The sequence below is a fragment of the Oryctolagus cuniculus genome, chromosome 8, assembly GCF_051225735.1.
Source record: "Oryctolagus cuniculus isolate XC-2025 breed Fujian yellow rabbit chromosome 8, ASM5122573v1, whole genome shotgun sequence".
Lineage (NCBI taxonomy): Eukaryota > Metazoa > Chordata > Mammalia > Lagomorpha > Leporidae > Oryctolagus > Oryctolagus cuniculus.
The window spans coordinates 141415618-141430952 of record NC_142874.1 but is presented as its reverse complement, the minus strand read 5'-3'; the positions used below and the strand labels follow the sequence as shown (position 1 = coordinate 141430952).

General features: G+C 42.4%; 1 protein-coding gene across 1 annotated transcript; it reads right to left on the bottom strand.

Moving 5' to 3' along the window:
- Positions 1–13387: 13387 nt before the first annotated feature.
- On the bottom strand, positions 13388–14975 carry LOC100338199 (ubiquitin carboxyl-terminal hydrolase 17-like protein 6). The gene is given in 2 exon segments (XM_070047151.2): positions 13388–14669; positions 14671–14975. Coding segments are annotated over 2 exon segments (1587 nt in total).
- Positions 14976–15335: the final 360 nt, after the last annotated feature.

Sequence of the window (15335 nt, the reverse complement as noted above, 5' to 3'; positions counted from 1 at the left end):
CAGCAAGGAGAAGAGTTGTGGAAGGAAAGAAGATTTCTCCAAAATAAAAGTGGAGGTGAGCATAAGGAACCCTGCTTCACCATAGAACAGAGCCTGCTTAGTGAATAACTGTGTCATTGGAAATATCAAGTGAGGACGCCATTAAGTGAGCATTTTTAAATGGAGATAAGGACATCCTGGTTACAGTTTATGAGTCTCTGAAACTGTCTTTCGCTTTAAAGAAAAATATATTAGTATATTTGCTGGTAGTAAATTTTTACATAATTATTGCTGTTCAGATCTTTTCCTTTGAAGATTTTCTCACTCTTTACCAACACAACATGTTATCCATTTATTTTTTTCACATTCACTATAGAGTATCCTTTGGTGATACTCTGTAGTGTAACTGTCCTTACTGGGGGTATCCTTTTATCTGATGCACGTTCTCATCCAAGTGCTAATAGACAAAAAGTAACATATCCATATGGTCTGTGAAACTTTTTAATATTTTCATTCTGCCAATGCCATTATGACAATGCAATCGTTTGAATCACTATGGGTAAGTCAAGTGGCCTTAAAAACCTGAAAGTGACATCCATACAACATATCAGAAGGAAGCAACCATCCACCCTCAATGCTGTGATGAGTTTCATAGGTGTGAACCCTGGGCACCCAAATTAAAGACATGGCAGTGGATAAGTCAGTAATGTAACTCAGTATTCAGACTGTAATTAAGTTTTAATTAGATACTTTCTAAGCAAAAACTTTTGGAGACTTTGCATTTAGTGTAGAAATTAATATGATCTGAAAACCACATCTGAGATCTTAAAATAAGGAGAATTTGATAAGCACTATTTATCTGCCTGATCTTTGAAACATATTGAGGTCTTCGATATTAATCTCATATTCCTTGATGTATGTAGGGATGCAGCTGTTATAGAGGAGCTGCAGTTCTCTGGGCCCCATGAAAACCCCACTCCCTGCTGTGAATGTAACAACAGCCTGGGTTTTGCTATTTAGAATCTGTGCCCAATACAAATATCCAGTATGTCTGAGTCTGTTCCCCCATGTTGAACTTTGCTGCTCACTTTTATCTATGTCTCCTCTTTGAATACTTCTTTTTGAAGACAAGAACCTGGAAAACCCAGCCAATCATCTCTTAGGATGATTCAGAGAAATTAATGTTTGTTTGTATGTGAATAAATAATTAACAGTCTTTCAACTCCTTGCCCCTTGCAGAAATCTCACACTCAAAAAGAATCCCTTGAATGGAATGGTTTTAGAAAAGACTTCGTGTATAGGCCTACATTGACTAAACATTTGTTATGTCACTTGGGAAAGAACACCAATGTAAGGAATCAGTGGAAAAATCAATCAGTCATCAGCCATCCACTAATCAACATAAGGAAAGTTGCAAAAAACACAAATCAGATGAATACTACATGTGTGAGGAAGCATCTAATAATTGTTTGAAGCTTAGACAACACAAAACAGTTCACACTAGAGAGGAACTTTATGGATGCCACCTATGAGGGAGAACCTTTAGTCAAACTACTAAGCTTAGAAAAAATGAGAGAATACACGATGAAGAGAAACTTGATAAATGTCAGCAATGTGGGAAGGCATTCAATCAGAGCTCAGGCCTCAGCCAGCAAGAGAAAATCCACGCTGGAGATAAGCCACATGCATGTTTTCTCTGTGAGAAAGCCTTCAGTCAAAGTTCTTCCCCTAATAAGCATAAGGGAATTCACACCAGAGAGCAACCATATAAATGCCATTAAACAGCATCAGGGAACCCACAGTTATGAGCAACCTTATAGGGGCCATCTGTGTGGAAAAGCTTACAGTCACAATTCTTCCCTTATATGGCATGGGGGATCCCATACAAAGTAAAATATTTTAGAAGCCTTCAATAAATATTCTAATCTGATATGTCATGGTAATATTGAATACAATCAATGTGGAAGAGACTTAAACTGTACTATACTTAAACACAGAGTAGAATTCGCACATTGAAGCAATGCAGAGGATTCTTGCCACCATTAAATCTCAGTTAGTATACATATTTTATACAGAATACAATATATGTGTATCATTTCTATGTGGCAACACCTGAAGCCAGTGTGCTGAACATAGGAAACAACAGTGAATTCAAACTGTCAATATAAATAACATAAAAGTCTTCAGCCACAGCTCACAAATCTACACACATTAGTAGGCTTGCTCAGGGGAGACTCCCAATATTTATAATGCAGTTGAGTTCAATTTAATTTACAATAATGCCAAGTGGCATGAGTAAATTTCACTTGGGAGATCTCCTGGGTTTGGAAACACCATGAACAACCATTCAGTCAAGCACTAAGTTAAGTGTCTGTAAGAAAATCCATTGGAAGAATAAGCTGTAAAGAAGAAATAAGAATTTTCCTTGGATACAAATCAAATAATTAATAGTGAACCAATGATTTAATAAGTGTTGTGAACAAAGGAAAGACTTGAGGATCATTTATTTTTGGTCAACACAAATGTATCTCTCATTGAAGACATCCTAAAACCAAATGCATTAACTTTACATTTTATATCACAATATTGAGCTTAGTAAATGAAAATTCATTGATGCTGGCTTTGTGGCACAGCAGGTTAAACCCCAGACTGCAGTGCTGGTATCCTATATGGGCTCTGGTTCATGTCTCGGCTACTCCACTTATGATCCAGCTCCCTGCTATGGCCTGGGAAAGCAGTAGATGATGGCCCAAGTGCTTGGGCTCTTGCAGCTGAAGAGGAGACACAGAGGAAACTGTTGACTCTGGCTTCAGATCAGCTCATCTCTGACCATTGTGATCATTTAGGAAGTGAACAAGCCGATGCAAGACTTCTCTCTCTCTCTGGCTCTACCTTTGTACATAACTCTCTCTTTCAAATAAATAAAAAAAACTTTAAGAAAACAAAACATAAAAAATAAAATTCACATAAATAAATATACTTAAACACAGAGTAGAATTTACACATTGAAGCAGTGTGGAGGATTCCCATCACCATTGCATCTCAGTTAGTACATATATTTATATGGAATACAATATCTGTGTTTCATATCTATGAGGTACACCTGCAGCCAGTGTACTGAACATAGAATTCAAACTGTCAATATAATTAACATAAAAGTCTTCAGCCACAGCTCACAAATCTACACACATTAGCAGGCTTGCACAGGGGAGAATCACAAGATATGTGATTTCAATTTAATTTATAAGTGATGACAAATGGCTTGAGTAAATTTCGCTTGGGAGATCTCCTGGGTTGGGAAACATTATGAACAACTATTCAGTCAAGCACTAAGTTAAGTGTCTGTAACAAAATCCATTGTGGCACCAGCGCTATGGCATAGCAGGTAAAGCCATCACCTGCAGTGTTGGCATCCCGTATGGGCGCTGGTTTAAGTCCCGGCTGCTCCACTTCAAACCAGCTCTCTGCTGTGGCCTGGGAAAGAAGTAGAAGATGGCCCAAATCCTTGGGCCCCTGCACCCGTGTGGGAGACCTAGAAGCAGCTCCTGGCTTCGGATCAGCGCAGCTCTGGCTGTTGCAGCCAACTGGGGAATGAACCAGTGGCTGGAAGACCTCTCTCTCGCTCTCTCTGCCTCTTCTTCTTTCTCTGTGTAACTCTGACTTTCAAATAAATAAATAAATAAAGTTTTCAAATATAAAAGAAAATACATTGGAAAAATAAGCTGTGAATAAGAAGAATTTGCCTTGGATGCAAATCAATAATTCATCATGAAGCAATGATTGAATAAATGTTTTGAACAAAGGAAAGTCTTAAGGATCATTCATTTCTTAATCAACACAAATGTATCTCTCATTGAAGACAAGCTAAAACCACATGCAGTGACTTTACATTTCATATCACAATATTGAGTTTAGAAAAAAAATTCATTGGGGCCGGCACTGTGGCTCAGTTTTAAAGCCCAAGCTTATAGTGCCAGCATTGCATATGGGCTGTGATTTAATTCCCGGCTGCTCCACTTCCAATCGGCTCTCTGTTATGGCCTGGGAAAGCGGTGGAATATGGTCCAAGTGCCTGGGCCCCTACACCTGAGGAGGAGACCCAGAGGAAGCTCCTGACTCCTGGATTTGGTTCAGCTCAATTCTGACTACTGTGGTCATGTATGGAGTGAATCAGTGGATGGAAGACCTCCCTCTCTCTCTGGTTCTACCTCTATATTTTTTTGTCTTTCAAATAAATAAAACTTTAAAAAAAAACACAAAACAAAGAAAAAGAAAATTCATGTAAATAAATACACAATTCAATGAGTAATTTGAAACTTTGAAAAAATAACTATTCTTGAAAAAATCTATGGAATATATAATTGGAAATAGATATGTTATATATGGATACATTGATTGTCGACTTTCATACAACATTACACAAAACAGCAATAGTTTAGTAATTTCAGTAGTTTAAATAGTAGAACATGCTCCTGAAAACCTAATATGTTGACTAAGTTTATGTTTTCTCATGCTGTCTTAAATGCATAGATAGATTTTAGTCTGCCTTCTTGGTCACGTGTATGAGACTAGGTCCCTCTATGTGCGTCTCCCCTTTCTCCCAAAGCACTTTCCATATATATGCATCTCTTAATTCTGTCTTCTCTCCAACATCTTATCATGTATCTCCATCCACACCATTATAGTCACAGAATGATCCACCCTGCCAAGTTTCTCAGGGCCCCATCTGCATATATCTATCACAACCCGTCTGTCTTCCTTTCCCTGCATAAAGATAATGTTGGAATTCAGGAGTGCAGTGTACACCTTGAACCACAACCAAGTCTGCAACTATCACCAAGGCCATGTGCAAGGTAAGGAGTCCCCGCACTGCCCATGAACACCGTGAGGGTGATAGTCTACTCCAAGTGGGAAAGGCACAAGAGGGCTTTGTGGATGGAGAGAAGGTGTAAAGATGGAGTCACATAGTTTGACAGTGGAGATCTCCCGGTGCAGAGATCTTAAAAGGAATTGGACACGAGGAAGGTCATGACAGGATGTCCGGTGGATGAGATGAGATGAAGAGATGGAGTCAGACGTTCCATGGAGCCCTGCTTGGGGAGATTGCAAGCCTAAGTTGTGCAAGAGTTGCAGGACGTGACGTCTGCTGTAATCCCTGTCCCCGAGTAAGCAGCACAGGACGAGGGAGGCAGAGAAATTCGGTGTTGCCAGGAAATACTGATGCTCACTCCAGCACCAACATCCACTTTCCCATTTGGCCAGAAGCTTCAAACTCTGGAGGGTCCTGCAGGCAGGGATTCATCTGTGGTAAGACCCTGAATTATTCCAGCCCACAGAGCTTTTCACCAGTGTCTGAACCATCCCCCCATCCCCATTCACTTCATCTTCAGATCCCAAGAATTTTCTTTCCAGTCCCCTGGCCACACTGCTTGGCAGTGGGGTTGAGCAGCTACAAAATGTGAGTTAAAGATGTCAGGTACTTCAAGCAATAAGAAAGTGGCCGGTGCCGTGGCTCACTGGGCTAATCTTCCACCTTGCGGTGCCGGCACACCGGGTTCTAGTCCCGGTCGGGGCACTGGATTCTGTCCCGGTTGCCCCTCTTCCAGGCCAGCTCTCTGCTGTGGCCAGGGAATGCAGTGGAGGATGGCCCAAGTACTTGGGCCCTGCACCCCATGGGAGACCAGGAGAAGTACCTGGCTCCTGCCATCAGATCAGCACGGTGAGCCGGCCGCAGTGCACCAGCCGGCCATTGCAGGGTGAACCAACAGCAAAGGAAGACCTTTCTCTCTGTCTCTCTCTCACTGTCCACTCTGCCTGTCAAAAATAAATAAATAAATAAATAAATAATGATGGTGTTCTGGCCTCTGCATGAAATGGAGATGGTCCCTTCCCAGTAACATGAGAATGGCTGAACCCAACTTGCACTGTGACCCTTAAGTCCAGCAGACTTGGTTCTACCTCATGACTTTAGTCAGCCATGGTGGTGGGCAACATGTTGGGCTCACAGAAAGAATAGGTTATTTATGGAGAACACTGTGAAGTGAGAACCACAAGCTGGCCATGCAGAACGTGCACTTTCACACACCCAGGTTCCAGGTCCAATCCCCACTTGCAGACCAATTCTCCTACAAAGCCACAGAGGAAATGAGGAGACACAGCAATGCAGGAGTGAAAGGTGAGGAAGGCAGCGCAACACCACATTGTGCTTGGGGTGGACAGCCGCTGGCAGATGGCCTCATATGCCAAATTAGATACCGTCTTCAGGGCGCCAGCACTCTCCACTGAGCGAATATCAAGTGACCTCACGCCAGACTCCCGTGCAGCAGACAGGGTGCAAGCACCGCAGACGTAGGGGGCTGTAGTGTGCATTGCCAGGTTGCTGTCCAGATTCCTCTGAGAAATTACCAGAACACTTATCTCCTAATGAAGGGAGAACACACTCAATATTTCAGGTTAACTGCTTTCTAAGAATCACTTCCTGTTCAAAGAACACCTCCCCCGGGTATTCGAGGAACAAGAAGGTTTGCAGAGGAAGGAATAAATCCTACATATAATGGCAGTCTCAGAGACCGAAGCATTTTGCTTCCAAGGAGAGAAGCTTTGCGACACTGGCTCCTGGAGACATGATGGCTGCTTCACTTCCCAAGGAAGGTGAGTTTCACTTTAATGTCTTTCAAAAACTCCAACTTTCACATTCTAACCCAGATGGGGATGATGCTCATTGTGGTGTTTGTCTCCCAGGGAAATTACTTATTTATATTTAATGTGTATTTAATTTCATTATGATTACTTTCAGTCTGGGAAGAGCTTATGGAAATGAGAGATCAGGACATAGGTCTCTAAGATTGCAGATGAGTTACACTACAAACCCCTTTGCTATCTGGCTTCATGATACAGCAGGTTAAGCTACAGCCTGCCATGCTGGCATCCATTCTGAGCATCTGTTCGAGTCTTGGCATCTCGAGTTAATCAGCGCGGAAGAGAGCATTAGGGTCTGCAAGACCCCAAGGCAGGTGCAGGGTATACCAGGCTGACATTGCCCACGAGAACTGAGAACCCACCTCCTAGGGAGAACACAGACATGACGGATGGAAGACACACACACACACTCTCTCTCTTTTATAGAAAGCTTTTATTTATTAAATATAAATTTTATAAGTACAACATGGGATTACAGTGGTTCTTCCCCCCATACCCTCCTGCCCACGCCAAAACCATCCCATCTCCTACTCCCTCTCCTATCCCATTCTTCATTAAGTTTCCTTTTCAATTATCTTTATACACAGAAGATCAATTCTATACTAAATAAAGATTTTAACAGTTGCTACTGACACAGACACACAAAGTATAAAGTACCATCTGAAGACTAGTTTTACCGTTAATTCTCATAGTGTAACTCATTAAGGACAGAAGTCCTACATGGGGAGTAATTACATAGTGACTCCTGCTGTTGATTTATCAATTGACATTCTTGTTTGTGACATCAGTAATCACCCGAGGCTCTTGTCCTAAGCTACCAAAGCTGTGGAAGCCTCTTGATTCCACAAACCTCGACATAATTTAGGCAGGGCCATAATAAAAGTGGAGATTCACTCCTCCCTTCAGAGAAAGGTATCTCCATTTGTGATGACCCCTTCTTTCCACCAGAATCTCACTCACAGAGATTTTTCATTTAGGTCATTTTTTTGCCACAGTGTCTTGGCTTTCCATGACTGGAATATTCTTATGGTCTTTTTAGCCAGATCTGAGTACATTAAAGGCTGATTCTGAGGCCAGAGACTCTCTCTCTCTCTCTGTCTCTCTCTCTCTCTCTCTCTGGCTCTCTATAACTCTGCTTTCAAGGAAATAAATAAATCTTTTTTTTTAACTTCTATTTAATGAATATAAATTTCCAAAGTACAGCTTATGGAGTACAATGGCTTCCCCCCCACGATAACTTCCCTCCCACCCGCAACCCTCCCCTTTCACACTCCCTTTCCTCTTACATTCACATCAAGATTCATTTTCATTCTGTCGGTTGTCTTTTCACTCTCCTGACTGTTTCTTTTGCAGTACAGAAACTTCTCAATTTGATGCAATCCCAATAGTTGATTTTGGCTTTGACTGCCTGTGCCTCTCGGGTCTTTTCCAGAAATTCTTTGCCTGTGCCAATATCTTGAAGGGTTTCTCCAATGTTCTCTAGTAACTTGATGGTGTCAGGTCGTAGATTTAGGTCTTTAATCCATGTTGAGTGGATTTTTGTGTAAGGTGTAAGGTAGGGGTCTTGCTTCATGCTTCTGCACGTGGAAATCCAATTTTCCCAGCACCATTTATTGAATAGACTGTCCTTACTCCAGGGATTAGTTTTAGATCCTTGATCAAATATAAGTTGGCTGTAGATGTTTGGGTTGATTTCTGGTGTTTCAATTCTGTTCCATTGGTCTATCCATCTGTTTCTGTACCAGTACCATGTTGTTTTAATTACAACTGCCCTGTAGTATGTCCTGAAATCTGGTATTGTGATGCCTCCGGCTTTGTTTTTGTTGTACAAGATTGCTTTAGCTATTCGAGGTCTCTTGTGCCTCCATATAAATTTCAGCACCATTTTTTCCAGATCTGAGAAGAAGGTCTTCGGTATCTTGATTGGGATTGCATTGAATCTGTAAATTGCTTTTGGGAGAATGGACATTTTGATGATATTGATTCTTCCAATCCATGAGCATGGAAGATTTTTCCATTTCTTGGTATCCTCTTCTATTTCTTTCTTTAAGGTTTTGTAATTTTCATCGTAGAGATCTTTAACGTCTTTGGTTAAGTTTACTCCAAGGTATTTGATTGTTTTTGTAGCTATTGTGAATGGGATTGATCTTAGAAGTTCTTCCTCAGCCATGGCGTTGTCTGTGTATACAAAGGCTGTTGATTTTTGTGCATTGATTTTATACCCTGCTACTTTGCCAAACTCTTCTATGAGTTCCAATAGTCTCTTAGTAGAGTTCTTTGGGTCCCCTAAATACAGAATCATGTCATCTGCAAAGAGGGATAGTTTGAGTTCTTCCTTCCCAATTTGTATCCCTTTAATTTCTTTTTCTTGCCTAATAGCTCTGGCTAGAACCTCCAGAACTATATTGAATAGCAGTGGTGAGAGTGGGCATCCCTGTCTGGTTCCAGATCTCAGTGGAAATGCTTCCAACTTTTCCCCATTCAATAGGATGTTGGCTGTGGGTTTTTCATAGATTGCTTTGATTGTATTGAGGAATGTTCCTTCCAAACCCAGTTTGCTTAGAGTTTTCATCATGAATGGGTGTTGTATTTTATCAAATGCTTTCTCGGCATCTATTGAGATAATCATATGGTTTTTCTTCTGCAGTCTGTTAATGTGGTGTATCACATTGATTGTCTTGCGCACATTAAACCATCCCTGCATACCAGGGATAAATCCCACTTGGTCTGGGTGGATGATCTTTCTGATGTGTTGTTGCATTCTATTGGCGAGAATTTTATTGAGGATTTTTGCATCTATGTTCATCAGGGATATTGGTCTGTAATTCTCTTTCAGTGCTGCATCTTTTTCCGGCTTAGGAATTAAGGTGATGCTGGCTTCATAGAAAGAATTTGGGAGGACTCCCTCTTCTTCGATTGTTCTGAATAGTTTGAGAAGAATTGGAGTTAGTTCTTCTTTAAACGTCTGGTAGAATTCAGCAGTGAATCCATCTGGTCCTGGGCTTTTCTTTGTTGGGAGGGCCTTTATTACTGTTTCAATTTCTGTCTCAGTTATGGGTCTGTTTAGGTTTTCGATGTCTTCCTGGTTCAATTTAGGTAGGTTGCATGTGTCCAGGAATCTATCCATTTCTGATAGGTTTCCCTGTTTGCTGGCATACAAGTCCTTGTAGTAATTTCTGATGATTCTTTTTATTTCTGTGGTGTCTGTTGTTACATTTCCGTTTTCATCTCTGATTTTATTGATTTGGGTCTTTTCTCTTCTTTTTTTAGTTAGTTGGGCCAATGGGGTGTCAATTTTGTTTATTTTTTCAAAAAACCAGCTCTTCGTTTGGCTGATTTTTTGTAATGTTTTTCTTGATTCAATCCTGTTAATTTCTTCTCTGATTTTAATTATTTCTCTTCTCCTACTAGATTTGGGTCTGATTTGCTGTAGGTTTTCTAGATCCTTGAGGTGAATTGAAAGCTCATCTATTTGGTGTCTTTCCAATTTCTTGATGTAGGCACCTATTGATATAAACTTTCCTCTTAACACTGCTTTTGCTGTGTCCCATAAGTTTTGGTATGTTGTGCTGTTATCCTCATTTACTTCCAGAAAGTTTTTGATTTCTCTTTTGATTTCTTCTATGACCCATTGTTCATTCAGGAGCATGTTGTTCAATCTCCATGTGTTTGCGTATGCTCTAGGGATTCCTGAGTTACTAATTTCCAACTTCATTCCTTTATGGTCTGAGAAGCTGCATGGTATGATTCTAATTCTTTTGAATTTGCTGAGGCTTGCTTTATGGCCTAGTATGTGGTCAATCCTAGAGAAGCTTCCATGTACTGCTGAGAAGAATGTAAAATCTTTAGCTGTAGGATTGAAAGTTCTGTATATATCTGTTAGATCCATTTGGGCTATAGTGTCGTTTAAATCTACTGTATCCTTGTTGGTCTTCTGACCAGATGATCTGTCTATTTCTGAGAGTGGAGTATTGAAGTCCCCCAGTACTACTGTATTGGGGTCTAAGTCTCCCTTTAAGTCCGTTAATAAATCTTTTAGATAAACTGGTGCCCTGTAGTTAGGTGCATATACATTGATAATTGTTATATCTTCCTGTTGAATTGATCCCTTAATCATGATATAGTGTCCCTCTTTGTCTCTCTTAACAGTTTTTGTGGTAAAGTTTATGTTGTCCGATATTAAGATGGCTATGCCCGCTCTTTTTTCATTTCTGTTGGCATGGTATATCTTTTTCCAGCCTTTCACTTTCAGTCTGTATGGATCTTTGTTGGAAAGATGTGTTTCTTGTAAGCAGCAAATAGATGGGTTTTGTTCCTTAACCCAATCAGCCAATTGGTGTCTTTTAACTGGACAGTTCAGGCCATTCACGTTCAAAGTGACTAATGATAAGTGGTAACTTTGCCCTGCCATTTGCCAAAGATAAGTTCTAATATATGCTTTGAATTCCCTGTGATCTTTTGCTGTGAGGTTTCCTTCCTTGGTTTCCTTCCTTTACCTTCTTTCATATTGATGACCGTGTTTCTGTGTTTCTGTGTTTAACACATCTTTAAGCATCTTTTGCAGGGCTGGACGAGTGGCAACAAATTCTTTCAATTTCTGTTTGCAATGAAAAGTCTTTATTTCACCTTCATTCACAAATGATAGCTTTGCAGGATATAATATTCTGGGCTGGCAGTTGTTCTCTCTTAGTACCTGGGCTATATCTCGCCATTCCCTCCTAGGTTTTAGAGTTTCTGATGAGAAGTCAGCTGTGAGTCTGATTGGAGATCCTCTGAGAGTAATCTGACGTTTCTCTCTTGCACATTTTAGGATCTTTATTATCTTTATATACAGAAGATCAGTTTAGTATATATTAAGTAAAGATTTCAACAGTTTGCACACAGAAACACAAAGTGAAAAATACTGTTTCAGTACTAGTTACAGCATTAAACCACAATGTACAGCACATTAAGGACAGAGATCCTACATGAGGAGTAAGTGCACAGTGACTCCTGTTGTTGACTTAATAAATTGACACTCTTGTTTATGGTATCAGTAATCTCCCTAGGTTCTTGTCATGAGTTGCCAAGGCTATAGAAGCCTTTTGAGTTCACCGACGCTGATCATATTTAGACAGGGTCATAGTCAAAGTGGAAGTTCTCTCCTCCCTTCAGAGAAAGGTACCTCCTTCTTTGATGACCCATTCTTTCCACTGGGATCTCACTCGCAGAGATCTTTCATTTAGGTCACTTTTTTTTTGGCCAGAGGGTCTTCACTTTCCATGACTGAAATACTCTCATGTGCTTTTCAGCCAGATCCACATGCCTTAAGGGCCTCTGCCTGAGGACAGAGTGCTGTTTAGGACATCTGCCATTCTATGAGTCTGCTGTGTATCCCGCTTCCCATGTTGGATAGTTCTCTCCCTTTTTTATTCTATCAGTTAATATTTGCAGACACAAGTCTTGTTTATGTGATCCCTTTGACACTTAGTCCTATCATTATGACTAATTGTGAACAGAAATTGATCACTTGGACTAGTGAGATGGCATTGGTACATGCCACCTTGATGGGATTGAATTGGAATTCCCTGGTATGTTTCTAACTCTACCATTTGGGGCAAGTCAATTTTAGCATGTCTCAAATTGTACATCTCTTCCCTCTCTTATTCCCACTCTTATATTTAACAGGGATCACTTTTCAGTTAAGTTTCAACACTTAAGAATAAATGTGTATTAATTACAGAATTAAACCAATAGTATTAGTAGAACAAACAAAAAATACTTAGAGGGATAACGTATTAAGTTGTTCATCAACAGTCAGGGCAAGGGCTGATCAAGTCACCATTTCTCATACTGTTCATTTCACTTTAACAGATTTCCTTTTTGGTGCTCGGTTAGTTGTCACCGAACAGGGAGAACATATGATTTATTTTCTATTAACTTTGTGCATATAAGTCCAACTCTATATGAAGTAACGATTTTAAAACTTTGTACACCCACACACACACACACACAACTGTTTGAAAACACATTTCACAGTTAACTCTCCTAATGCAATTCATTCAGGACAGAGGTCCTGTGTGGGAGGTTAGTACGCTGTGATTTCAGTTGTGAGTTTAAGAAACACAAACTGTGGCGATTCTGGAGGATGAAGGGCTCCTGTTCAGGAGCTTGGGATGATCACACAATGTGGTTGATGCTTCAAGACAATGGTTGATTTCCAGAGGCTCCTAGTAGGTGCAACGAAACTCCCAGGGACTGTGACAACCTGAGGTCATACATTGTGGTAAGAGAGAGGGCCATGAGGTTCGCCCTCACGATTGACTTGGAGAAATCTGTCACCAAGACTTCCATGAGAGGTGATGGAGAGGAAAGCATGAAGCAGGATTGTTTGTAGCCAAAGGAGAAGGAGGCCATTATTCCCCATCTTTCTCAGCTGCTTCAGAATCCCTTCATGAAGCAGAGAGTTCTGTGCCTCCAATCTCAACAATTGCTTAGCGACATGACACGCTGGAAAGCACACATCTCGATCCAACATTGTGGCCTCACACAAAACACAGTCTCTCACCCCTTGCAAATGCAGAAGACATAGACATTTGGTTCCAACCTAAGCTTCCAATTCACACCTAGGACAGTTCATAAGGACAAACCCTTTGCCCTTGCAAATACAAACACTTAACTCGTGCACTGTCACCCAACCACATAATCGTGAAGTCCTCTTGCACTAACGTCAGCGGAACAGCAACAACAGAGGCCTCTTTGCAGGTTTGTTCTTCCTCTTGGGAGGTTTGCTCCTTCCTCCCGGACAAGGGAGGTTGCCAGGATTCATGGCTACCTGCTGAGTGATGTGCCCAGCTGCCCCGTGCAGCAGGGCCCTTTCCTGGTCAGGATGGTGCTTCCTCATCCCTGCGGCAGATCTTGCCTGGTGAATTACGATCACATTGCTGGGCAGCGTGGGCTCCACTGTCCTGAGGCTGAATGCACTCCTTGGTGTGTTCTGGGCTTGGAGGGATTGCCACGCATCCAAGGTCAAGTCCTGAGTTGTTTGCTCCAAGTGCTCCTCTGACTCTCCAGCTTCAAGAGGGGAAGGCCTTTCAAGCTCTCCTGGTGTATGGCCACGTGTGTTTGCAGCCTCCAAGTCGGAGGGTCCCCTGCCTGGAGACATTGTCCCATATTCTCCTCCAACTCCACACTTGCGGACATAAAATAGCACGTAGGCACTTTGATTCAGGACACAAGTGGTGTCACAGGCAGTGACCTTCGCATCATCCATTTTATACCAGTGGCCACTGCCAGCTTTGACATAGCAGAAGTAGTGTCCTGATTGACACCTCAAGCCAACGTGGACGAGAACCGCATAGAGAACATAGTCCAGTGGCCTCCCGTTCTGCTGAGACATGTAAGGTCTCATGTCCAGGCACTCGGGATAGTGCACTTGTCCTCCAAGTTTCTCACCCGTGAACTCAGAAAACCGTTTCAATACAAAGAGAAGCACCTTGCCAGCCGATTGCAAGGTGAGTGTCTTGGAAGCAGCTGTCTTCTGTAGGCAGGTAGCACAGTGATAGGCGTTTTCTCCAGCCAGCTCTTCAGGGTGCACCAAGTGCTGCAAAGCTTGCTCCACACTGTCGGCTGTCTTGATATCCAACGCGATCTCCAGGTAAGGGTCCAAGGTTTCTGAAATGCCTTGGCACTGGAGACATTGGATTTGAGCCCTCCAGTGTCCTCCCACTATCTTCTGGGATGGAGATTGGTCCTCTTGGGGACCCACCCCGTCCGTGAGCCCAGGCAGACCTGCTGCCTTCAGGACATCCAGAGCAAACATCAGAAATTCGTGGGCGTCTTCCTGCCTGTTTGTGTGAAAGCCAGCAGCCAGCACTTGACAGGGCTGGATCACGTCGCCAGGACTGTGCAGGGCCCAGAGAAAGTGCGTTTCCACGGCACACAGAATGCAGCGATCCGAACGACGACAGCTTTGAGAATGCACCTGGGACAGCATATAGTTGGCGAGGGGTATACGTGAGACACTGCAGGGCTGCATTCAGGTAGCAGGTGTTGCCCGTATTCTGCAGACCGGCCCCAATGCCATAAGGTCTCTTCCAGCTGCAGCTCAGAGAAGCTCCTCCACTGGGAGCCAGATGGGTCGCCCCCGAAGCCAAATCACTTTGCAGCGGGAGCTCTTTCTGAGGTGAGGGTGGTGATTTCCCTGGGAGACAAACACCACCATGAGTTTCCTCCCCCTCTGAGCTAGAATGGGAAAGTTGGCGTGTTGGCAAGTCATTAAAGTGGAACTCACCTTCCTTGAGAGGTGAAGCAGCCATCATGTCTCCAGGAGCCACTGTCACAAGGCAGCAAGATGCTTCCACCACTGAGACTGGCATCCAAGGACCACCTGTTCCTCTCCCCCCTCCTTTTATAGTCCACACTGCACGCCACACCCTGGACCTGCTACAGGACCCACCCATCCCCTTCCAGCCCTTGATGGGATTAGGGGCTTCAGGGTGTAGTCTCACGCCCTCACAGCCTCTGGGCCTTCACCGCTTGATTCCACTACCTGGGGAAGATGCATGTGAAGGATAAGGCTTTCATGTGCCTTGTGGAACTTGGTGATGTGCCATGATGTGCTTCTATGTGCCTTGGAGTTCTTCAAGGAAAACAAAGAAGAATGCTGGAGAGACTGA